Raw genomic sequence first — 26788 nt, 5'->3', positions numbered from 1 at the left:
TTTTAAGTTAAAGTAACATATATGTTGATTTGACAAAAAGCTGCTTGTTTTTCTACAGTGTGCCGTACTCTTTATCTTGTGAGAAACTGGAGGGGAAAGCCAGTGTGTTTAACCATCCAATGTTTATTCCTCAGGGGCTGCTTCCTTAAAGCTCTACTGTGTACTTTATTGAGTTAATTCTTAACAAAAACCCATGTTTTCTTTCAAAAGTATGTGCTCATTCATGTGTAATTACTTCCCACCCACTAATGAAAGTATTCTCGTAAGTGTAGAATCTGCTATTTAAAATGCATACCGTCGAAGCGCTCTCTGGCTGAATCCATGTTGTGCCTCCATCTTTGAAATACATTCGCCGACGAGGGACATTCCTGAAATTCAAGCTCCGCCTTTCGCGCTTTCACTCTACACTCACGCTGCCCGATAGCTGAAGCCTCCAGAGGTTGCATGTGTAGGCGCTATACGTCATCAAGACAGTCTTATTTCAGAATATTAACAATTATAAAGCTGACAATTATTTTTAGTTAATTGTAAATTGATGTAATATGCGTATGACTTGCGAATGTAATGCTCAGTTGATTTAAATAAACCAGGCTTGATGACGTATCGTATCCAGCCTGTGACCTGCGTAGCTGAATCCTTCGGATTTTACAACAGCCGCACACCGTGATGAACCTGCGATCTAATGCTTTGATTTGAAAGCCTGTTGAAGACATATTCTCGAGGACATTAAAACAAATCGCCAAGGAAGCGAAACGGGGATTTTAAACGACAACGCGACAGGAAAAACATCAAGACCAAAGTCACTATTGGAGTTAGTTTTCCAAGAGGGGGCTCAAGGGACACTGAAGTTGCACTTTCTATCTTCTCCACAGGTAATTCAGCATATTCGTTTACATCTATACAGTCCATGTTGTAAACTTGAAGTTTTATAGTTCCTTGGCTAACTTTAGCATGATTATGCATAACACTTGTTAGTGTAAACATGCATGTGGTTTAATGTGTCCGAACAGACACACGCCGTCTCTCCGCCCATTTATGTAATCTGAGGTACTGAGATAAATGTTTTTCATCTTTTCTGACCTCTAGCACAAACACACGGTGACAGCGCTATTTTTAGCCTTTCATTGATAAAAGCGTCTGATCTGCGCGTCTTTCGTTTCATTTTACAAGCGTGTGAAAGTTGCGCGATCTTTTTTCACCAATATGAGAGAAAGCTCTTACATATACACGGACATGTAACGTTTACTTAAAACATAAGCATTGTACTCTGACATAATGTCTGACATAATACTCTGATAAAAGCGTCTGATCTGCGCGTCTTTCGTTTCATTTTACAAGCGTGTGAAAGTTGCGTGATCTTTTTTCACCGATATGAGAGAAAGCTCTTACATATACACGGACATGTAACGTTTACTTAAAACATAAGCATTGTACTTTGACATAATATTAATTTGCGTCCATTTAAACCCGTCATGGTTGCTTTTTGTATGTGATTTTAAGCGGACATATCATGACAATCAGACTTTTTTCATGTTAAACATAAATCGGTGTGCTTTGATGGATCACAGGCAAAGGACATTGCAAATTGTTCATTTTTTTCTCATTGCTTTTGCTTTGTAGCTACTGGAAGCCATGTTAACCTTGGCATGACACGGCCGGGCCACCGTACGAGTTAAAACGCGTTCCGAATGGGGGGGGCTAGAAAGTATTATTCAGTTGCTTGTCATATAGACTTTCACCGCTAGATGGGAGTAGATCTTACACAGTGGAGCTTTAAGGCACACCAAGTTGAGTATGGCGTCTCAAGACAGGCCTCGTGTGATAAATGTTCTCACTGAGATGCGTTGTTTTCTCAGGAGTCTGCAAACTGCCATGTCCCCTTTCAAGCGATGAAGCAGCTTAGCGGAGTTGTGCCGTTCTGAATATAGCAAAGTGCTTTTCAAAACAAACACTCGGCATACAGAGCATTAAACGGGAACCATCCCTTGAAATCTTGCAGAACAGTGATACGCTTAGACATACTTTACATGTTTCTCTAATCCAGTCAAGCGCATCTGTTGAAAACGTTGCTTTGGTGGTGAGATGAGAGGCTTCTCACATGTTCAGTAGTGTCGAACATGCAGAAAAAATACAAGTCTGATTATAGGGGGATTGCTGAAGCTTAGTCCAGGTTTTTAGCTCCTCATTACTACAGCTTGAATTGTAAATGACGCTTCCAACCCAGAGTAACTTTATTCTTATGGTAATTATGATTCTGTAATGTATATTAAACATGCATATTGATTAATAGTATTGATTCAATATAAAATTATCATTTAAAGTGACTTACAGTGCATTTAAGATATACATTTTACAGGGTTCCCACGGGTCCATGAAATTCTTGAAGGTTTGTGAATCTGGGGAAAAAATTCAAGGCCCTGCAAAGTTTTTGAAAATATATATGCATAGATACAGGTAATTGAAAGTGCTTGAATCTATTTTATGCAAGAAGATTTCTGGAAAAAAATCCATTATTCCCTATGTAGTGTAGTGTAGGATAATATCATAAAAAATTTAGACTTTTCAAGCACACGTGCTAAACTGTTCACTTTAAATGTTTATATCTGTACGTGAATGTTGATTCATACCCAAATGCCTTTTTGCATAGTTGTGTTTCACACATAAAAACGTCTCTGGTTGCGTATGCGCAGGGAACGAGACGCTGCATCTCCTTTGCCATACTACCTGCGTCCCTGTAACGTCGTCTTTGGTAATATTTTAGATAGCGATATACTTCCTTGCTCCCACGTCACCCTGTCTTTGTCATTAAGCCTCACCATTGGTTGAATTTGATATACACATTCAGACGCACTTACCCCTGGAGGCGTCCCCAATGTGTCACCATAGTGATGCAGCGCGAGTTCCCTTGAAAGGGAACTTTAACAATGTATCTTAAAAGGTAACTCGATGTAACCTTGCTCTAATTTGTGTGTCCCCACATTAAGTCCTTGAATTTGAGGGTATTAGACCTGAAAAGTCCTTGAAAGGTCTTTGAATTTAAAGTTAACTAAGGCGTAGGAACCTGGATTTTATCAAATATTTGTGTTCCTAGGATCAAACCTACAGTATGGACTTTTGCACAGCTAACAAAATGCTCTACTTATTTTTTGTGAATGTATAAACACTTTCCCTTATATACAGTTACTCTATTATTATCATATAGTAAAATAAATAGACATAAAAAATAAAAAAACATACAAAAGTGCGCTTTACCGTCCTGCTCTATATGAGGCTGGTTTGCCAAGAAAAAGATAGTGTTCATGTTTATTAGAGGCTCTGCATTAATGCAAATAATGTTGTCAATAATGTTACATTTCTTGCAAAAAATCTAAACATAAAAATGATTGATTGGCTTCATGAGACGTCAATATATCACCAGGAGTCTTTTGTTTTTACTTTTGTATTGGATATATCTGCTTTTTGAACCATTGACTTGCATTATATGAATCACAGAGCACTGCACATTTTCATTTGGGTAAACATTTATAAATAGGATAGTATACAAATATGGTAATTATTCAGTACCATAGTATGTACCACAGTAGGCCACTACCATCTGCAGCTATCACTTTATCATGATGCTGTTATTGTGCTTGTACTGTAAGTGATAAAACAGTGATTGTAACACAACATAAGTAGAGATGTTGTAAGCGGATCAAAGGATTAACCTTTACCTGAAGTCATGTGATCATGACAACTGTCAACCTGCTCTATACAGAGCCTGTCTTGATCTGTGCATTTTGCAGATGCTTTCATTCAAAATGACTTACAGTGCATTCAATATGTACTTTTTTATCAGTATGTGTGTACACTGGGATTCAAACCCACAACCTTTTTCAATTGTCAACACTGTGAAAAAAATGCTGCATGCAAGTTTAATCAGATTGGTTATGCAAGTCAATTGGGCCTACTATTTAAAGTTTTTGAATATAGTTTTTTTTATTATTATTATTATTTTATTTACAGTTTTAAAGTTACATTAACAAACACAAAAGTATAAATCAACAACCAAAAGTAGACAACAAGGATACACATTTACACAAGATTAAAAAAGAGGAAGAGGGAAACATCTGGATTGCCCCAGTCAGCAAATATATACATAATAATTATTGAGAGTAAGCATAACTGACAATATTCACATTTATATCACCATTGAAGAAGTAAATAAAACTGTACGAATTTAAAAATAAAAAAAAATAAAAGGAGGTGATTACAGAGTATATTATTTTTAAACTTCCAAAAGTCTTAAGAAAGGTCCCCATGTGGCTTCAAATCTTTTTAATGCACCAAGTTCACCAAAACGTAGCTGTTCCATTTGGATGATACGAAGCATCTCATTTAACTATCTCTGAAAACAAGGACCTTGTGAGGTTTTCCAATTCAGGAGTATAATCTTTTTGGCTGCGATTAAGCCTACCATTGGGGCTTAAAATCAATTGAAAAATGTTAGACCAAAAAGCGTACAGAATAGGGCAAAAGCAAAATAAATGTGCCAATAGCAAAATCACCAGTGTTAAATCAACACTGCTGGGGACCACCAGGTCTGGTGTTACTCATATAAACACCATATAAATGGTATATAAATACCAACTAAGTTGAACACACTCAAATCTGAAACAGTTAGACAGGAATCATTTTCTCATAATCTTGTTATAAACAGAAGTTAAATGGCAGAAGGTAAACATTCAGCCCCTGTTTACCTGTCCCACTAACCTTCCTGCGCTCTGTGCACGCTGAGCTCCCTCAGTGTAGCTGCTATGCCTGATTGATTTTCAGATCTCATGCTGTGTTTTCTAATGAGAGCTTAAAAGCTATAATAATTTTAAAAACAAAAATACACAGAATAAAGAAGAATAGAAAACATAATTGAAATGCTGTGTTCAGCTTGGTCTTAAATAATTAATCCATTCGGTATTTACATTTATGAATTTGATAGATCATTTTGTCCAAAGCTACTTTACAAGGTATGCATTTTTATTAGCATGTGTTTTCTGAAACTGCAAGCACCTAAATCTTTGAGCTGCTGTCTTTCATCCTGATGTCATATTTTTTCACTCCAGACCTTTAAAGGGACACTCCACTTTTTTGAAAAAAGGCTCATTTTCCAGCTCAGCTAAAGTTAAACATTAGATTTTTATCGTTTTGGAATCCATTCAGCTGATCTCCGGCTCTAGCGGTACCATTTTTAGCATAGCTTAGCATAATCCATTGAATCTGATTAGACTATTAGCATCGCATTCAATGACTCTGGACTCTTCTGTAGTTACATCGTGAGGCGCAATGATATTACGCAGTGCCTGAAAATAGTCCCCTGCTTTTGAAAGTTACCAAGGGGAGTATTTTGGGCGCTGCGTAATATAATTGCGCCTGCTGCAGCCATGTTACGGCAGCAAAGTCCTTGATTATTATGCCAGAATGAGAGTATAGTTCCTAGCCATATCTGCCTAGAAAAGCACAACTTATAATTTTCTGTCTGTCTTAGTACACGATGTAACTACCGAAGAGTCAAGTTTTAAAGAGGAAAAATATCCAAACTCTTTGGTTATTTTTTTAGCGCAATGCTAATGGTCTAATCAGATTCAATAGATTATGCTAAGCTATGCTAAAAGTGGTACCGCCAGACCCGAAGATCAGCTGAATGGATTCCAAAACAGTAAAAATCAAATGTTTAACTCTAGGGGAGCCGAAAAATGAGCATATTTTCAAAAAAGTGGCGTGTCCCTTTAAGATTCATCAGAAGAGAAACAAAGCTTCCATTTGCGTCCTCCTCTGTGACTGCTAATGCACCATTAGGAGGTACTCACCTCTCCTCACTCTTGTCTATTTCCTGGGCTTTCATGATTTTGTCCAGCACCGAATTTTTTTTTGTCTTTCTGTACATTCTGTCCCATCTCCTGTCTTTTATTTCCCGTACCTGCCCATTAATATCTCCTCTCACGTTTTGTAACTCTCTCGCTGTCCCTCACCTCTGCCTCTTCTTCGAGCTTTTGATGTGACGGCATAAGCTCTCGTTTTAGCAGCGGGAGAATGGGCCAAATGAGTAAAAAATTGCACACCGCCTGAAGGATAGAGGGGTCGGTAAGCAGCGTGGTGGATGTTTTCAGGCGTGTTGTGACTCTATAAGCGCTTAAGGATGTCTAACATCCTGTCTAACAGCGCTGATTCACAACGCTAATGACCTTCAGTCAATGTTGCATAAATTCTGTATGATGGAGAAATGGTGGCTGGGTGATTTGAAGAAATGGTGTATGGTCTGCAACATGGGTAATACAGGATATTAAATTAAACAACAATATTGTAGAGACCCAATTTATATAGTTTTAGGAATAGTTGTATCAAAAAATAATAAGTCAACTACGGCTTTACTGTAGTAAAAGTGTGGTAATGCATAATGATTATGGATAGTTTACCCAAAAAAGAAAAATAAATTTCTGTCATCATTTATTCACCCTAATGTTGTTTGAGTTTCTTTATTCTGTTGAACACACACAAAAAAAAAGATTTGTTGAGAAATGATGGTCAAAAGTTGATGGTACCTATTGACTTCCATAATACAAAAAACTCAAATAATTTCTCTAAATATCTTCTTTTGTGTTCAATTGAATAAAGAAACTCATGTTTTAAACATTACAAGATTGAGTAAATGATAACAGAGTTTCCTTTTAAATGCAGGATGAGACATTGGGCAAAACATCCCTTATCTTTATATGCTGTGTCCTACTCATTAAGTCCCCTACCTCTCCGGTTATTCGGCTACATGCTGTTCCACTATGTGAATATCTTTGCATCAAAGTTCTCCATGTTACGTTAGCACAGAGCAATTTCTCACCTCCCAGGGTATTAAAAATGGCCCTAACCCTCAGGCTAAAGTGCTCGCTCACCAAACACAGCATCAGTGCCCACTTTGAACCTGCCAAGAGTGAGCTACACACAGTTTCTGTGTCTCCTATTCTTTATCTTGCCTCATGATGAGAAAAAAATACTCATCCAAAAAGCATGCTGATAATTTAAACACCCAGACTCTTTTTATCCTCAAGCATGTTGCATTATTCTCCAATGCCTCTTTAACCGGTGTGCTTACTGTAAATGCCCTTATTAGGCTTTTTAGATGAAGTGTATGTAAAGCATTATTTACATTGGAGGATGTGTGAGCTTTAGGTTTGATCTCATCTTAGCGTCACAGTGTGGTCGTCCTACATGCCAACTCATCGATGGCGACAGCAGTCACGTCGGCAAATATTTGTGATGCTTTTTTCATTTGCCGCATGCAGTCTGATGGATGATCACAGCCGGGCATGATTCCTTATTCACAAGGAGATTGCTTTGTATATTCCTTTCCAATAACGGCGACGGAAATGTCAGCTGCCCCTTCCTCACCATCTCCACAGGCATCGCTTCGTCTCCGTGCCCTTATCACTGATTGATGGAGAAATGGCCTCTTCTCTTAGCGTTGTCAATCAGAATCCCTTATAAACATTAAACATAGACCACCGCAATCATATACACACAGCTGGACCAACTCGGGTGTACATAAACGTAGCTGTCAGTGGACCTTGTTCTGTGTTTTGTCAAAATTATGGGGGACTAAAAAATAACAATGGATCTGTGCCCCCTATAGGTACTCGATAGCATTGCAATTGTTCGTTCTATCAGCGAAAACACAGACCGCAAAAATTCTAAACATCCTCTTTGTTGATTGTTTTGTTGCCCCGATCCAAACTAAACATTGCATCCTATTTGTACAGAGCGAAAAATTACTTTTCATTTTGTTGCGGTGAGGCGTAATGAATGTTGACTTTACAAACAACAAACCCTCGCTGAATCTGTGTTAGCGAATGCACGGATATCTTATCATCTGTTGCTTCTGTTTGCAGTTGTGCGGCTGTGGCCTGCTGGGTGTTGGAATTTGGCTGTCTGTGTCCCAGGGCAGCTTTGCCACCTTCTCTCCCTCCTTTCCATCCCTCTCCGCTGCCAACATGGTCATCGCAATAGGCGCCATCGTCATGGTGACAGGCTTCCTCGGTTGCCTAGGCGCCATCAAGGAAAACAAGTGCCTGCTTCTGAGCGTAAGTTATGCCACACCTACACATTTCTTCATCCTGCAGTGTCAAACAATGGCAGACCTTGAAAGTATATGTGCCCACCTTTTAATTGCTAGAGGTTTTTGTAATAAACCGTTTATAGCCGTAAATTTTCAAAAGGTTGTGTGTAATTTACAAATCTATTTTGTGTTATAATTAATTAATTAATTTATAATCCTTTAGAGAAAAATCACATAAATATCACATGGAAAATTGAATGTGATGGTTTTGAATTTTTTATTTATTTATTAAATCCTAATTTATATTATGTAAATTCTAATGTGAAAACCCATGGGATCATATTTATTATTTTAGCTGACAATTTTATCCAAAGTTACTTACAAATAAGAGAGCATTCAACATCTTGACTAAATCACATGTGATACGTGTGGTGACAATGTTTATCACAGATTTCACATGGGAATTTACATGATTTTGCACATGTAAAGTTTATGCGGCTTTTATGTAAGGGTGCTTTAAATATTGAAATATTTCAATTTGATGCAAAGCAGCTTTACTAAACACATTTATTATTTATTATTATAAATTATACATTACTGTCAGCTGTGTTCTTGTGAACTGTTGTAACTAATGATGTTTTAATATGATTCGGTAAATCTGAGATCATATTAAGCTATAAAGGAGTGTCACCAGACTGTAAAAAATGATGGATGATTCATTGTAAAAAATATAAAGCCAAAATATCTCAAAAATGGTAGATGACTTCCTGTACCGATGATGTTATTTGGAGCCATAGTCTGCAGAGTAGTGATCATGAGGTGGAGCTGGGGTAACAAGACCCCGTCCATTTTCCCATTTGACTCAATCACAAACATAGAAATCAAGACAGTAATAAATAGCATAGTTTCCAACTTAAACCAAACTTTTAAACAAACAAACAAAATGGAACAAAAATGTTTATCCTATCTTTATTTATAATCTTTTTAATATGGGTAGGTTTCTTCAAAAATACAAAATTTTGAGCAAAAAAAATGAAATAATTGCATTTTGTTAGAGATCAGATTCAGAACAGTTATCAAAACATACACAGAGTTTTATACAAAGTTTTTTATAAATTGGGTAACTGTGGATAATAGCGGAATTACAGATTACCATATAAACTCGTCAGGAAAGCGTCATTGGCAGGGAAATGTTTTCTTTTAATTGATGAGAAAACTCATCAATGGCAGGGAAAAAGTTAAAAGTTAAAACCAAAATAACAGAAATTGTAGTTTGGGAAAATTTGTTTGAAGTGTAATTGAACTACATAAACTTTCATTGTAAAAAAATAAAGCCAAAATATCTCAAAAATGGCAGATTTTCTGCACCAATGTTGTCGTTTGGAGCCAGAGTCTGCGCTGTAATGATCGTGAGGTAACAAGACCCCGTCCATTTTCCCATTTGACTCAATCACAAACATACAAATCAAAGTCACTGTACCTCTTTTACTGTTAACAGCATAATACCCAACTTAAACCAAACTTAGAAAAACAAACAGTTAACTCATTCCCGCCAGCCTTTTTGTGATTTTCACAAAAGTTTCACAAAATGCCTGCCAGGAAAATTTTCTTCTAAATATATAAACATACAAATACATCAAATGAAAGAACAGACCCTCTGCTTTTAAACAAACAAACAAACAAAATGGTTAAGAAACTTTTGTCCCTTCATTTGTTCTCTTTTTATAATCTTTTTAATATGGGTAGGTTTCTTCAAAAAGTTTATATAATTGCATTTTTTGTATGGGAAGTTTGTTAGAGATCAGAATCAGAAGGGTTATCCAAACATACACAGTTTTAAATGTTAAAAAATGTGTTTTTGCTTTTTTCTAAAGTGGGTAACCGTGGTCGAATTACAGATTACCATAAAAACTCGTCAGGAAAGCGTCATTGGCAGTGAAATGTTTTCTCTTAACTGACAAGATAACTCATCAATGACAGGGAACGAGTTAAAAGTACATCAACATTACAAAAAATAACCAAAATAACAGAAATCATAGTTTGGGAAAAATGTATTTGAAGTGTAATTTGATGACGCAACTACATTGACTTTCATTGTAAAAAAATAAAACAAAAATATCTAAAAAATGCTAGACGACTTTCTGCACCGATGATATCATCTGATATCATGATATCAGAGCTGCAGTAACAAGACCTCGTCCATTTTCCCATTTGACTCAATCACAAACATAGAAATCAAGTCACTACACCTCTTTTACAGTAAACAGCATAATACCCAACTTAAATCAAACTTAGAAAAACAAACACTTATAAGTACATCAACATGATAAAAATAACCAAAATAACAAAAACCATAGTTATTTTAAGTGTAATTTAAATTTTTAAGTATGGCTCACATCCCATTCGTTTACATGCAGAGGGTGGGGTTTATGACTTATACTGGAGCCATCACCAGGGGCGATCAATCTGTTTTGCGTTCACTTTTCGGGCGGCATGCCTGGTATCACCAAATACAACTTGTATCACCCCATCAGTTTTGAGATAAACTTAATTCTGATTGGTCAGTCGACCAATTATACTGACTGTTATGTTATACATTGACCATTTCCCCAAGCATCCAATAGGAACGTTTCCTACATCCCTCTTTCTTCTCACATAATAAACTTACTTCAATCAATATTTCATGTCTACGTATTTATTTGTTTATTTGGTAAGTAGCTGTGTAATATACAGGAGAATGTTAGCAAGCCAGTCATTATATCAACATAAACCCTGATGGGGTGATCAGGCATTTCCTCTTACTTTATAATGCATTATCCACATAAACTCCAATACAACCATTGCTAATTACGGTAGCCGCATGGCACAGTGAGTTTTTTTTATTGCACTCCAGGGGTTTAGTTTAACTTTCTTCCTATCTTCAGCTTTTCTTCTATTTTGCCTTCATTTTCTCTCCCATCCCCACCAATTATTTGGCTAATGTTGTTAGACACGGCTAAATTGAACAAGGCTGTCGCTTTTCTGTTATTTACAATATTGAGTTATGCGTCCCTTACAACTTCATATTAAACTAAAAATTATTATAAAAACGCACCGCTGTCTGCTTATAGATGTCTTGTGCATGCATTTGCTAATAACAAGAGAGCTGATATATTTGTGATTTTAATAGGCAGTAACGGTCGCATTTATTTCGGCGCGAGTGTAGGAAGAGACGTTTAGAAAATCTCATAATCCAATCAAACTCCGATTCCCCATCATTACTTTTTAATGCCAATCTCTGATTCCTGGGGTTATTTAAATGCCTATTAGGTGGGAGTGGTGTAAATTCAAATCGCCTGACCTTTAGCGCTTGCTGTGCTGGATATAGGCCCTGTCGCCATCTCTGACGAAGAGTAAGACATCAGAGAAGGGTTTCAGCGCCGTGGGGTTTGAGATCTAAGCAGTCAGACCCGTCTTCCAGATCTGATGTTCCGACTCTTCCCTAGAGATCCAGAGAGGAAGCACATTAAAACGCAGAGACTTCCTCACATCAACTCTGCCCTGTTTATGTACCACATATGGCCAAACCACCTAGTATAGGAAACGACACGAGCAGACGTATACACACATTGTGTCACTCAGCGGTCGGGCCAGCCACACGAAGACGGCACAAGCGCTTTTTCGCTCTCTTCTAATGATGGAAGGGAATTTGATAAACTTACAGTGTTTTGTTGAGCTGTGGCTGAAGTTCAATAAACAAGTGTCTTAAAGGCTCTCAGATGGCCTGGATCTGCAGCTCGGATGGACTTTGACAGGAGCGGTCATCGGAGGATGACTGGAAAGTGTTTTGAGCGCTCGGCGAAATAATGTTTACTGGCTGACAGGCACATGCTGGGTGGAAAGCAGTGTAAATATTTAGTTGAAGAAGTGCAATGGAATGAGATGAAGAGAACGAGTGCAGAAAGCAGAGATGATTTATGAAGACAGGGCTTTCCATTCCTCTCTCTCCCTTCATCTCCTTTCTCTATGTCTCTCCCTCTCCTGTCTCCCTTTGTCTGACTTTCTGTCTCTCTCGCTCACACGTCTCTCCCTTTACCATTTTTTTTTCTTTCTTCTCTCTCTCTCTGTACTACATGAGAGAGACACTTGCCAACTTTATTGGCATGATTGTGTGTAAATAGAGTATTGCCAAATCATTATACATAAAACAAGAATCTTGTCTCTCTCTCTCTCTCTTAATCACATCATTCAGTTTCTTTTTGTGTATTTCTTTGTTACAGTTCTTTATTGTCCTGTTGATCATTCTGCTGGCCGAGCTGATTTTACTCATTTTGTTCTTCGTCTACACTGATAAGGTAAGTTCATTCACCAATTACCATAAAAAACTTCAAATATAATAAGAGCTGTTTGCAAATACTACTTTGTTTTGAATGTATGACCTGCAATAGACCTCGTCATTTACTGTTTGTTGGGGAGGATTGTGCTGCCAATTTTATAAATGATCATGGCCTTTTGACTGGCAAACAAAAAACTGAAAAACCTTTTGTAGAGTATCTAGAGACCAGAATATCAGTCTCTAGGGAATGAGCTGTTTTGACTTGTAACCACTGATCTATATAAATGACTGGATTGCGCATAGAATGCTTGACGTAACTGCGTGAGGTGAAGCCAGCGCAGAGTTCGAGCCGCCATCTTGGTATACCCAACCGGCAGAGAGCGTCATTGACTTCCATTTAAAATCATGATCAAAATTTACCCCCTTTACAGCGTATCAGTTACACAAGGTTAATTTTTAGGATTTGTGTACGTCAATTATTTGTTAATTCTGGTGTTATTTGCAATGTTTATGTTTTAATCGGGCAGGATAATGGATTTATAAAAAAAAACGTGTGTGTCTCTTGCATTTGTTAATGAAACAGGTATAAATAAAGTTTTTTTTGACATTCAGCTACACTGTGACGGTCAGCGTTATTTCTCTAAATAAGTTTAGGTAACTTGTAAGTTTAGATAACATAATTACAAAACTAGCAAATTATTGCATGCACATACGGTACAAAGCATGATTATTTATTTAGATTTCAGAATGAGCACGTTTATTGTCATTAATACAAAATATGCTGCAGTCTGTCTGCTGATCTAATACTGTAATAAAGATGAATGTATAATAACTGATTAAAACGCAAAATGTACAACTTTCAGGAAATAACTATTCACATGCTTTGGACGTTTGTGTTGTAATAATGTACAGGGTAACTTCACATATAAAAACGAAGACGAGTAAAGTGATGTTTTATCATTAAAATCTGACAACGTCCATTGATTTAATAGAACGTTTGGGTATACCAACAAGGCGGCGCGATGGCTTCACAAGTGTGACGTCATGCGCAATCCATTCATTTATATAGATCAGTGATTGTAACCCAGTAAGCGTCCACCTGGAACACCCTCGCAACCACCTACAATACCTTAAGAATTGCACACAATCCAACAATAAAGGTACAAACGCTGTCACTGCGACGTACCCTTTGATAATTAGGTACATATATATACATACATTTGAAGAGTTCGGTTCCAAAATGCAATAAACGCCATAAAAAAAAAATTGGTTAGCACCAAATTCAGTTTTGTATCTGGTCAGTATTAAAAATGTCTTAATTTTATGCAAATTCCAAAATCCGCTGTGTTATTTTGTCATCTTTTCTCCTTTTATTCCCAAAACGCGAAAAACGCAAGTCCTCGTTCTCTGCAGAATGCACAGAATCTGCTTAACCAAGCGCACCATTCTACGCATTGTAAACAATGATGGCGGCGCTTTGAATACACACAGAATCCTAGTTTTCCCTCGTCTACTTTGTACTTCGTGATCAACAAACAAGCAAAAACAAAATAATACTTTTCATTGCATTGGTAAACCTGTGGTGGTTTTCTGTGGCAGGGAAGAAACGTAAGTCACTCGGGCGAAGGAAAAATGCCGTCTGTTGTTTGTTCTCACACAACAGCATTAAGCTTCTGTCATGCTAACACATTGACCCCAGGGGATCTTATGAAAAACTTTCCATTATTTAACTCAAAGCATTCTTAATATGACAAAGTAAGTGTTTTGATTAATGCCAGTAATGTTTATTTTTTATCAGTGTATACCACTAGTCAACTAAATTGATATAACATGGCAAAGATGTATGCAGGTTAATATATTGATTCAATAAATGTATTGCATTTTGCAGAAAAAAAAATCAGTTTTATAATAAGTCTTTGAAAATATAAAGTATGTATTTGAATTTTTTATGTTATTATAACTGAAAGATGCTATGTGAAAGTTTGTAACAGAAAATCGTGGTTTTCATCTTGTCACTTTCTTGGTATAGAAAACACATTTTTACCCAAATTAGTCAAAATAATTTTATTGCGTTTTGGAACCAAACTCTTTATTTGGTACCAATATGTATCTTTGAAGTATTAATATGGGAACAAGGTGTGCTATTTGGAAGGGTACCGCCCCAGTGACGGTTTTTGTACCTCTTTTCTGAAAATGTCCTGTCAATCATTTTTAATAGCTCCACTCATATTTTCCACAGAAAAAGTCAAAATCTAGTTTAACAAATTAAATTGCTTGTTATCTGACATACGTTCTATTAACTCTAAAAAGTTGCCAGCCAGTGCCAGCATTTTTTATGATTTTCACAAAAGTTTAATGCCTTTCAGAAAATGTTCTTCTTTCAATACTTATGTAAAAATGCCATATATCAAAGGAAAGAACAGGCCCTCTGCTTTAAAAAACAAAAAACATTTAATTCTATCTTCATTTGTTCTCTTTTTATCACCTCTCAAATATTTTGAAGAAAAAGTTGAGCTTATTGCCTTTTTGTAAAATACTTTTGTTAGAGATTAGAGATCAGATTCAGAGCGATGACCAAAACATGGACAGAGTTTTTACTGTTTTTGGATTAGTGGGTGCTTCAGTGTTTTAAAAGTCGGGTAAGAGCGCCACCTAGTGGATAATAGTGGAAATATGGATTGGCGTAAAAACTCATCATTGCCAGGTTCGCTTTTCTCTTAATTGACGAGATAACTTGTCAATGGCCGGGAAAGGGTTAAAGGAAAACACCACCGTTTTTCAATATTTTACTATGTTCTTACCTCAACTTAGACAAATTAATACATACCCATCTTTCTTCAATGCATGCACTTATTCTTTGTACAGCGCGTCGTGAATGTGTTAGCATTTAGCCTAGCCCCATTCAGTCCACTTCTGTCAGTATTACTGCGCCCGAGGTTGAAGTGCTGCAAACTAAGTGATCTCCCACCATACAATATAATTATAATTTTTTATCCGCTAAAAAAATCAGATTCTAAGGAATGAATGGGGCTAGGCTATGCTAACACATTCACGGTGCACTGTACAAAGACGCACTGGTATGTTTTAATTAATCTTAAAGTAAGAACATAGTAAAATATTGAAAAACGGTGGTGTTTTCCTTTAAAGGCACAATACAGTATGTACAATTTTGCATTACAATATCAAAAAAAATAAATAAATACTAGCACAGTGTTAGTTTGTTCACACGTGAACTTATATTATCCCAAATGTTTTCAACAATGTTTGAATTCAGAAAATTTGCAGTCGTCCGTCAACGATGTAATGTCTGGGTTATCCTCAGGTTCCACCTTTGCTGCCATTTAAACCATAGTTGTGTTTGACTTCATGTTGCACTGCGCATACAGATCCGTATATGACATCAAAGTATCACCAGAGCAATTAAAAAGCAGTACTTGGTCAATCTACCGATCAATCTGGGGACGTTAAAGTAGTACTAGTACGCAACCTGTTGCTGCTTCTATCAAACCACACTGTGGGCTTACATTATAATGCAACTAACCAGTGTTGTTTACAGATCTCTAGCGGCAACAATGACATACTGTGCCTTTAATCTATTGTTTTGTATTCTGGTCATTTTGTTCCAGTTGCTCAATAGGGTCAGCAGCCTCCTCTCTTTTATTTGGCAGTGGAGGTTAAGAGTTTTCATCACCAGTCAAGCACTGGAAAGTTTAAGGTTAACCCACACAAGAAGGCCTGATCTGGGCCAGATGTCACTAAGTAATTGACACTTAGCTTTTTCTCGGTCAATCCTTACACCTGCCTCTGTGGTCAGACCTCCGGTCGCTCTTTCTCATGGCCTTTAGGCCTCCACACACAGAACTGGAAATGATACTGTGCCGACTGGAATGTTTAAAACGGGAGACTCTGACCTTCTGACACCATGCAGATCCTGGTGGATTACGACCCACCCGGATCATTCAGAGGTCCCGTTTCCACTTTGATGAAGTCACTAAACAGATGGGGGCTCCACCACGTGGGCTCCTTTTCAAGGGCACGTTTAAGAGCGCCTCCCAAAAGGAGGTGTCAGACGCCGTAACGGATTTCTGGGTGGTTAATCATTCACGTTCTCAGTGGAAACTAAAGTAATTCACTTACCCGCAATCCATTTCGAGATTAGGATCTCAAAGGTGCGCAAACTGCCTCGCTGTCTTATCAGAGCGTGTAACTCATGCTCAACTGTAAACCTTAGAGGCTGTTTTTAGTGTTGAAATAAACCGCATCTTCTAAGTCATAATGCTTCTCAATATTCCCGTCTGTATGATTTGGTTATAGCAAGCATAACCGCAGTAAATTCAAGTCTGTATCTTCATACAACGGAAAGCTAGACTGCATTAATCTTTTAAGATCGCTCGCAGGCCCCCAGCCATGTATCGATATTGTTTGCAGGGCCGATATAAGATATCACACTGACCTTTAACACAACGTGATGAGTGAGAGGTTTGGAGGGATGGAGGATGAGATTTCTATCAACAGCACAGAAAGCACGTCTCTTTCATTTCTCTAGCGTGTGGATCAGGCGGCAGGGGTGCCGCCGTCGCTTTGGCCGCACAGAATGACGCGAGCGATCTGAAGAATCTTTAATCGACTCTCGTATTTGATCTCCAAATCAGAAAGCATTCATTATCACGTCTGAGAATAAAGGCACGCTGGTATTGTATGAAAACAGGGTAGCCGAAAACATTGCCCTTAAGCAATCAGTATGAAAGTCTAGATTAACAATATGACAACCTTGAGTGTCTTATTGGTTTTATAAATAAATTATATTTATTATTTTATTTACATTAATAAAGGAATCAAACCCACAACCTTCGCACTGCTAATGCAATCCTCTACAAATTTAGCTACAAGAACACCACAACAAATTGGTAAGGGCGCTTTTCCATCGCATAGTACCCCACGGTTTGGTTTGGGTCAGGTCGGGTCAGCTCACCTCACCTCCCTTTGGCTTGGTTAGCTTTTCCATCAAGTTTAGTATCACTTCGGAGTTGGAGGGATTATAGGTGTGTCCCTATATTTGCGCTGTCTACTGCTGTGACATCATACAAGTGAGAGCGTCGTTGTACATTCCCATACAAATTGACCACCATAAATAAATGTTTGCACATCTTGTTTATCACTTACTCTGTCTCACATGACAGTGTCTGTACAAACTCCCGTGGCGACGGTCCACGCACTCCGCTGAGCCTCATTTAAGTTGCATTTAAGCATATATGCGGACGTGCGCGTCGCGAATGTGCCGCCACAAACTGCAAGTCTGGAAAGAAAACTGTTATGATGTTCCTGATTCACAACCTGTGGATATTTTTCATCGCTAAAAGGGAGTTTGGGAACTTACAGCAAAGCACAGATGACAACATGTTTACCCGAGACAGCGCAAGCTAGCACGAAGGTAAAGCTAATCTTTTACATTATAGCGATGGCGCTGGTAGTAACGATTCTCTCAGACCAATCACTGATCTACAGTGTTTTCGTGTCACGTTTTGGTAGGGTGACCATACGTGCCATTCTTCCTGGACGCATCCAGTCCAGGATTTCGGTGCGTCTTCCGGAAGTCGTATTTGTTGACCGCATACGCCATTCAGTTAAAAACATAAGATATACAATCGTAGTTTCATTCTTACCTTAAAATGTAACGGTTGCTTTTCTGTAATAATAATAATAATAATAATCCTCTATGACGTATGCGGTCGACAAATACGACTTCCGGAAGACGAACACAAAATCCTGGACGGTCCAGGAAGAATGGCACGTATGGTCACCCTAGTTTTGGTATCAGCTCTGGTCGCTTGGAACCCCGACCGAGGTGGTACTAAAAAAAGTATCGGGTACTACATACTGCACCAAGTGGAAAAGCTCCCAAAAGTAAGCTGACCCGACCCAAACCGTGTGGTACTATGCAATGGAAAAGCGGCATTAGATAGTACCGCACAATTATGAGAGCTTTAAAGACTCAACAGGTGCGTTGGAAAAATGGAGGTGCGTCTATAGATTAAAACACGCCTTGCACATAAGGAGACCCGCATTGAATGTGGCAGATGGCAGAATACAGCCCCCAGATTAGAGCATCCGTCTTTACACCCGTGACCTCATTCTGAAGCGTGTACTGCAGAACGATGGCCAAATGAAGCTATATTCGATGCTTTGAAAAGGGGAAAGCACGGTAGTATGTTTTTTCTTTTTTTTTCGGCTTGGCTAACAGAGACGGATGAAAGCATTACCATCGTACTGCACTTTGGCCCGTTCGACCGTAGCTGTGGTTTAATCCGTAGATGACTCATGGTTTTAGCCACTAATGTTGTGCCATTACCCGAGTAAAAGCGATACAATTAGGGATGTTCAGAAATGTGAGTAGCGACCTGCATGTGCACAAAATGGATTTGGAGCATCCTTGATGTACCTCCATTGTCTCCTTATTTATTAACTCTCTTGTTTTGAAAAATAAAAGGCCCTGGACATGCAATAATTTAATAGCCACACAACATGCAAGTCTCCAGGTTCTCGTTATTTCCAATTTACGAGGTAATTCTATGAGAGGAAAGCTTGCGCTCTCACGTGGCATAGTCGTTGCTTTGTTTGTTTGTAAATAAAAGGCTAAATAAATTGACGTGCATTAAACAGATGCATGTGCCAAGTTAAATTGTTTACGTCGGGTTTCGCAAACAGACAGCATTAACAGCCATGTGTCACAACATGAGCGATGTAGCTGTGCATGTTGCAGACCACCTGATCAGGTGAGGCAGTCAGCCAGGGCATCTCAAGCATCCGGGCCAAGTTTCAAAGCACCTGACTGTGTGACAGCAGGGCTCTTGCTGTGTGTATCGTGCCAGCTCACAGCACGGCCAAGCTTTTCGAGTCTGGGCCATCATCTGGGTTGGTAATTACAATCCTGTGGCAATCCTTAGTTCTTATATTCGGATGTTTGTTATGGAATAGCAATGCTCGGTTAACTACCGATTTTATGAGCAAATCAATTGGCAAATATCCTCCCGTAAGGCAACATTCGTCCTTGCAGCACATCCCGTCTTGTGCATATTGTGTTTGCAATCTGTCATTTGCCGAAAACTTGCAGAGTTTGTTGTCAGCATAGACATTGAAGAATATGTGGTCTGACCTTATCTTCCTCTAGTTTGGTAAACACTTTCTTCAACACACACACACACACACATACATACACAAACTCTGCTGACACAACTCCACAAACTGAAGCCCCAGGGGCAATAATATGACAAACCTGTCCACAGTATGGAGGCTTAAACACACACACATACGAAACTAAAAGAAAAGCTGTTTTTCTTCTTATCAACGTTCGCTCTCTCCCGGCTCTTCCTGAGGATTGTGGGGATAATGATGTCACCTATTAGATCCATGCATCCAACAGTTAGCCTGAACTGTAACAGACCCTCGTATCAAACCCACCACATTCCCAAACAAACACTAATGCCTTTACATTTACGAGAACATTTGAAGCCAACAAGAGAAATGACTGGAAAACAAACACAAAGAGTCACTAGGTCATTTCACACAAACCATATGCTTACGTTGGCTGCAACCGCTTTGGAGCGTGCAATCTCAGTCTGTATCCAACTGCATGGAGATTATTTAGACAGAAACAGGGGCCAGGTATACAAACTACTAATGAGCTATACATTTGCTTCAAACAGCCACAGGCCATGGGAAACAAACATGTGATTTTGGAGAACTGGGGTCTGCTTTTCACGTGCTTGTGTGGTGTGAGCAGTGATAAAATGCAACAATGGTCAATAAATTGGTGAATTTATTAAGGATAATGATTGGAATAAATCATCCATCCACCGAATAATTGACCAAGGCTCATTGGCTTTGCAATAGGCTGTTTAGAAATGCCAAGCAATGTAGCAGCTTGGTGCAGTCATGTAGAATATTATAGATGTTATCAATATTAATAATACGCTAATGTGCAGTCATGTGTGCTGTTAAACAACGCTTTTTAAAGTTGCTCAGATTTCACAGTCTGAATGTGCATAATGTAAAGGACATTATGTAAAAAATAAAACCTAGATATCTTTAACTCATTCCCCGCCAGCCATTTTTTTTTTTAAAGTTGCCCGCCAGCATTTTTTGTGATTTTCACAGAAGTTTTACAAAATGCCAAATAAAAGAACAGACCCTCTGCTTTCAAACAAACAATGAACAAACAAACAAAATGGGAATTTTTTTCATCCTATCTATATTTTTTCTCTACTTATAAACTCTTAAATATGGGTATTTTTCTTAAAAATATTTTTTTAGCAAAAAGCTAAAAAAGCTAGTATTCTTGTGTAGGAATTTTGACGATTATCAAAACAGACACAGAGTTTAAAATCAGTAAAAAAAATTTGGCTTCAGTTTTTTCATAAATTGGGTAAGTGCAATAGGGTGATTCTCATGAAATCCAGATTTAGGAGGTGTCCAGCATCAGAATTTTTAAAAAGCCCTTAAAGCCATTTTTTTTGTTGCACATATAAGATTAAGGTCTGAACTTATTATATATTACTATAACCATTATTTTTAGAGGATTGAAAAAATATTTCCTATACATTTTTTTGATTATCATTACCAAAAATGATCATTACCGCAACGTGATATTACATTAAATATATGCATTTACCAACTCATGTTTCGGTAATGAGAACTAAAAAGTTGTCTAGGTACTATGACAAACAAAATTTCAACTTTTATCTGGAGAGAAAAAATAAGAACTGCTTACCTGGTAGCCATCTTGAGTGTCACAGTCAATTATGTCCCTTCCAACAATTTTTTAAATGTTAGTTCCTAGAGGGCTCAAGCAATGATTGAAAATTGTTGCGGAGGATGAGAAAATTGGTCTTGGACGCATTTATATTCCTTATTATTGTCTCTACCTTTACCAATGATCACCAAATACCACATGTTTCTTTACTGTAAATGTTTATATTATAACATGGACTGAAGCTTTTTATTTTTTAGATTTTTTAATTATAATTATTTCCATGTCAAGAACCCAAATCCAGTCATGGACACGTTGCAGTAATGAAAAGTTGGTTTGTATGAATTTGAAATCATGTGCAAAATATTACAAGAAGAGATGTTTGTAACCGTATGCTCTTATTTTGATACTCTTACTTTGCATTTACTTTTTTGTTTCATGACACCTCATAAGTCTAGTTTCGCGAGAATCCCCCCATCGCCATCTAGTGGTTAATTGCGGTATTGCAGATTAACATAAAAAATAATCAGGAAAACTTTTTTATGCAAATGTTTTCTCTTAATTGACGAGATAACTTGTCAATGGCGGGAAAATAGTTAATATTCACTGAGTAAGGCCATGTCTAAGATTGAAATCAATGTGAAATTAAACTTTGATGCTACTAATCTCATATTCACATTATGGGACTTTAGTCTGGATTTCCAGCCTGATCTCACAAGACTTTTTACATGCAAATGAGCTGATCTCTGCACTAAATGGCAGTGCCGTGGTTGGATAGTGCAGATTAAGGGGTGGTATTATCCCCTTCTGACATCACAAGGGGAGCCAAATTTCAATGGCCTATTTTTTCCACATGCTTGCAGAGAATGGCTTACCAAAACTAAGCTACTGGGTTGATCGTTTTCACATTTTCTATGTTGATGAAAGGGGGACCAAATTCAAGAACTTAAAAATAGAAAAGTCAGATTTTCATGATATGTCCCCTATAACCCCAACGTCATATAGGTTAAGGCAAATAGTACAAAAATGTACAAATGTGGTCGTACGAATTAGCCACGTTGTAAAGTACTTGCGCATTGCCCTGAGATAGTATTGGGATTTCACAGACAGGTTCATGTATAACCTGTATTAGTCTGTTTAAAGAAAAGTAATGCTTGTTCAAATAATACTTGTATGTACATCAACTGCATTTCCTCTGGAACCTCACATTAACAAGCTCACAGTATTAAAAAGATTCAATGAGACACAAAACATCCCTCCATTAAATGTGTTATTTACTCCAGTGCTGCAGAACAAGGTGAACAGAAAAGCGTGACTTTTTAAGGAACATGATGATTAAGAGTTTATTGAAGTCAGAGGCTGATTGTAATTGGGCCGTGTGGGATAGAGAAGTCTCGTGAGTGGGGGGTAATTGGGATGCTTTTCTTTAGATGTGAATGAAAAGTCATTACTCCTGTACTGAAGATAGCACCAAACATCATGTGATGTCACGCTGTACCCTGATAACACTGAGAGTGGGTTTTTATAAATTTCGGTATAATGTTCTCAAGATGGTGAGATGGATGTTGCTCATTCACCTTTTATTCATTTCGTTTTAAAATATCAGCCTTTAATGAGCGTATACTTCAATGAGAGAGATCTTGGTAGTGTAGTTGGTAGAATTATTTTGTCAAGACATCTTTGAAAACATGCATGAAGGATAGGCGACTCCAGCTGAAAATCCAAAGTAGTTTTATCAAAAATAATTGACAGACTGTCGCATTTTAATGAATTATTTTCCCAAGCATGCAGAGAATTTTCCCAGCATGAACATTTCGATCATTATTTTACAAGTTATGAATTCTAAGCCAAACTTTTATAATGATATCGCTCACATCCCAGACCTAATTTAATTTAGTGTGTTCCTTATCCAGACTGTTAGACTGCTATGAATCTAAATGATATTTCGACTCCCATAAAAATGTGCATTTGTAAATGATCAGACATTCAATTTTTAGCTCTAGCAATGCATATAAATGTGGAAGCACAGACTCTGCTACATTTAGGGCCCAGGTTTTAGAGACCTAAAGCCTTTTACACTTTGCAAGCTACTTTGTCACTTTAGGAGGCATTTCTAAATCTGGTTGTCAAATACTGTAACAATAACTGACGTGAAGTCCACTGCTTCACTCTCATTGGTAGTCGCTCCCAAAAGTCACTCATCATTTGCATAAAGTTAAACTTGTCGCACTTCTGGACACATCCCATCTGGTCAACAACGGTCACATCATTGTCGTTGCACCCTGCCTAGTCTTGTCTCATTCTCAACCCCTTAAAGTCTTGGTTTCGGTTAAGTTGGTTTTGACTACAGAACTACCTTTTACTTAAATATGCCTGAATTTCCAGGCTAGTGTTTTTTTTTTATTCCTTGGAGTTGATATAATGTAGTGTTTGTCTGTGTCACACCTGTAATCACACTCTCACTTTAACAGCTCTGGGCTAAAGAGCATTGAGGCACTAATGTGTGATTGTACGTTATATCACCTTTAAAGAGCCGGTCGCGAGTGAGATGATAGTTGGGTGACATATCTGAGGAGGTTCCAGCATCATTGACATTTTTAGCGCATTAATGATGCTTTATTACATTTATTTGATGTTCTAGTCAAGAGCCTGATGACAGAATAGAGAGGACCAGTGGGATGGTGGACAAGTGACATCACATATCATTCCTCATTGTTTACAATCATTTATTCTGCCGGTGTCTACATCTAGGAAACAGATGGTAGATGGTGATCATAATTATTCATAATCCAGTATAATGAAACTAACAAATGAGAGATAAAAATGGCAGAATTGTTTTTAGATGTTGTTATATTATGGGACTAACAGAAGGGAAAGTCCATCGCTGTGGTAACAAGCTGTGCTGCTGCCTTTATTGACCGATGATGATACTGTCAAAATATCTTGTGATTTATGGGCCGGCCTGAATTATTGGTTTATCACTACTCTCAAAATTCAATATTTGTTTACCTGTGACTGATTTCTAGTCGTTTCTTCTGCTGTTCCCAGGTCAGTGAGAACGCCAAGCAGGATCTAAAGGATGGTCTTGCTCTCTACAACTCGGATAACAACATTGGGCTGAGAAACGCCTGGAACATCATCCAAGCTGAGGTGCACATACAAAAAAAACAAGACTTTATAATAAAAACGATTTAGTTAGAAAGAAGAGGTTGTGTTGACATTTTTTTTCCTTCTTTCTTTCTTCCTTCCTACCGTTACTCCCTCTATTTTCATCTTTTTACTTTTAACCTAATCCTATCTTTCTTTTTCCTTCTTCTTTACTTCCTTCTCTGCTTCTCTCCCTCCCTCCCTTTCTTCCATCCTTCACTGCTTCGTTCTTTCCGTATTCTTCATTTCTCCTAACCTAAACATTTCTTTCTTTCCTTCCTCTTTTCTTTCTTTCTTCATTCCCTCTTTTCTCCTAACCTAACCCTTTCTATATTTTTCTTTTTATATTTCTTTCTTTCTTTTTTCTTTCCTTCCTCCCTCCATTCCCACTTTCTTTTTTTCTGTCATTCTTTCTAACCTTACCTTTTCTTTCTTCCTTCCCCCTCTCTCTCCCTTTTTTCTTTCTTTCTCTTTCTTACTTTCATCCGTCTTTTCTTTCTTCCTTCCTCCCTTCAACTTTCTTTCTATATTTTTCTTTTTCTCCTTCCCTTCCTTCCATCATTCGTTCTTTCTCTCCTTCTTTCTAACCTAACCCTTTCTTTCTTTCTTTCTTCCCTCTCTTCCTCCCTTTCTTCCCTCTCTCCTTTCTTTCTTACTTTCATCCCTCTTTTCTTTCATCCATTCTTCCTCCCTCCATCCCCCCTTCTTTTTTTCTGTCCTTCTTCCTAACCTAACCCTTTCTTTCCCCCTCTCTCTCTCTCCCTCCCTTCTTTCTTTCTTTCTTCTTCCTTGCTGCCTTCATCTTTCCTTCCATCCCTCTTTCTTTCTGTCCTTCTTTCTAACCTAACCATTTCTTTCTTTTTTCTTCCCTCTCTTACTTTCATCCCTCTTTTCTTTCTTTTTTTCCTTGCTTCCTTCCTCCCTTCATCTTTCTTTCTATTTTTTATTTGTTTTTTCTTTCCTCCCTCCCTTCCTTCCCTCCTCCTTTCTTTATGTCCTTTTTCCTAACCTAACCCTTTCTTTCTTACTCCCCTCTTTTCTCCTAACCCTTTCTTTCTTTTTTATCTTTTTTCTTTTCTTCCTCCCTCCCTTCCTTCCCTCCTTGTTTTTTCTGTCCTTCTTCCTATCCTAACCCTTTCTTTCTTCCCTCTCTACCTCCCTTTCTTCCCTCTCTCCTTTCTTTCTTACTTTCATCCCTCTTTTCTTTCTTTTTCTTACTTTCATCCCTCTTTTCTTTCTTTCTTCTTCCTGGCATCCTTTCTCCCTTCATCTTTCTTTCAATTTTTCTGTCTTTTTTCTTTCTTTCTTTCTTTGCTTCCTCCCTCCCTTCCCTCCCTCCTTCTTTCTGTCCTTCTTCCTCACCTAACCCTTTCTTTCTGCCTTCCCTCTTCCCTCTTTCCTTTTTTCTTACTTTCATCTCTCTTTTCTTTCTCTTTCGTACTTTCATCCCTCTTTTCTTTCTTTCTTTCATTCTTTCTTCCCACCTTTCTTTCTTCCCTCTCTTCCTCCCTTTCTTCCCTGGTTATTTCTTTCTATCTTATTCCTTTCTCCTAACCTAACACTTTCTTTTTCATACTTTCTTCCCTCCTTTCTTTCTTTCTTTTTTCATCTTCCTTCCGCCCTCCCTCCGTCTTTCCTTCTTTCTCGACACAGTGGAAGTGTTGTGGAGTAATTGGATACACAGATTGGCACGAGGCTCTGAAAGAAAAGGTGGTACCCGACCGTTGCTGTCAGGAACATTATCAGGAGTGTGGCCGCAATTCCACCAACATGTTTTGGACACGGGTGAGTGACTCCTGCGCTTATAGCTCGGCCAAGATTGCTCTACCTTCAATTTTCCTCCATTTGCAGCGAACATTATTAGGTTTCAAACGCAACTTCAAATTCAATTCAGTAATTCTTGTTTCTAAAACATATGGAATATGCTGCTTTTATGTTCATTAAAGAACATTTCTGAATGGAGACAGGATCAAAGAAAAGACATGATGCATTAACTGAGGGAATTTCCTTTTTTCTGTCCTTGAACAGATGTGATTAATAATTAATGAAGTACAGTAAAAGCTTTAGATTTAGGACAGGAAAACTTTGGAAAACTTTGAGAGCGTCTTCATGCATTTCTGTGGGACTTTGACGGTTTTTCCTTCGGGAACTAAGTGTCCTGTGAAAAACTCATCCTAATGTACTGGATGTTTAAATGAAGTTTTAAAGAGGACAGTGCTCTCTTGTGTAATGCTCTATTTGTTCCAATTACACCGCTGTCTCTCATTGGCCGAGCACATAATCAGACATCACTTAATCATCAATCTTTAAGGTGTCCGATCTGCAGGGTTTAGGTACCACCGAGAAACTATGCAATGATTTTCTTCATTGAAGCACAACAACTGGTTCTTTTAACCTGATGAACATTCAGGAAATTGGCACAAGCAAATGGATGTTATTGTGATTGCACAATGTCAATGTTTTCTGCACCATTCAGTCCGCTGCTGACTCAATTACTGAA

The 26788-nt window shown here is 37.9% G+C and overlaps 1 protein-coding gene across 2 annotated transcripts in view; it reads left to right on the top strand.

Moving 5' to 3' along the window:
- The window catches only part of tspan9a (tetraspanin 9a), a 187385-nt gene that overhangs the window by 149104 nt on the left and 11493 nt on the right, over positions 1-26788 (top strand). For both annotated transcript variants that reach the window (XM_065283516.2, XM_065283515.1), the window contains 4 exons: positions 7914-8105; positions 12340-12414; positions 24190-24291; positions 25942-26073. In XM_065283516.2, coding sequence (XP_065139588.1) covers positions 7914-8105; positions 12340-12414; positions 24190-24291; positions 25942-26073 — 501 coding nt within the window. The remainder of the gene's footprint in view (positions 1-7913; positions 8106-12339; positions 12415-24189; positions 24292-25941; positions 26074-26788) is intronic.

The sequence above is a fragment of the Paramisgurnus dabryanus genome, chromosome 9, assembly GCF_030506205.2.
Source record: "Paramisgurnus dabryanus chromosome 9, PD_genome_1.1, whole genome shotgun sequence".
NCBI lineage: Eukaryota > Metazoa > Chordata > Actinopteri > Cypriniformes > Cobitidae > Paramisgurnus > Paramisgurnus dabryanus.
The sequence above is the reverse complement of the archived record's forward strand: the minus strand, read 5'-3'. Positions and strand labels throughout refer to the sequence as shown.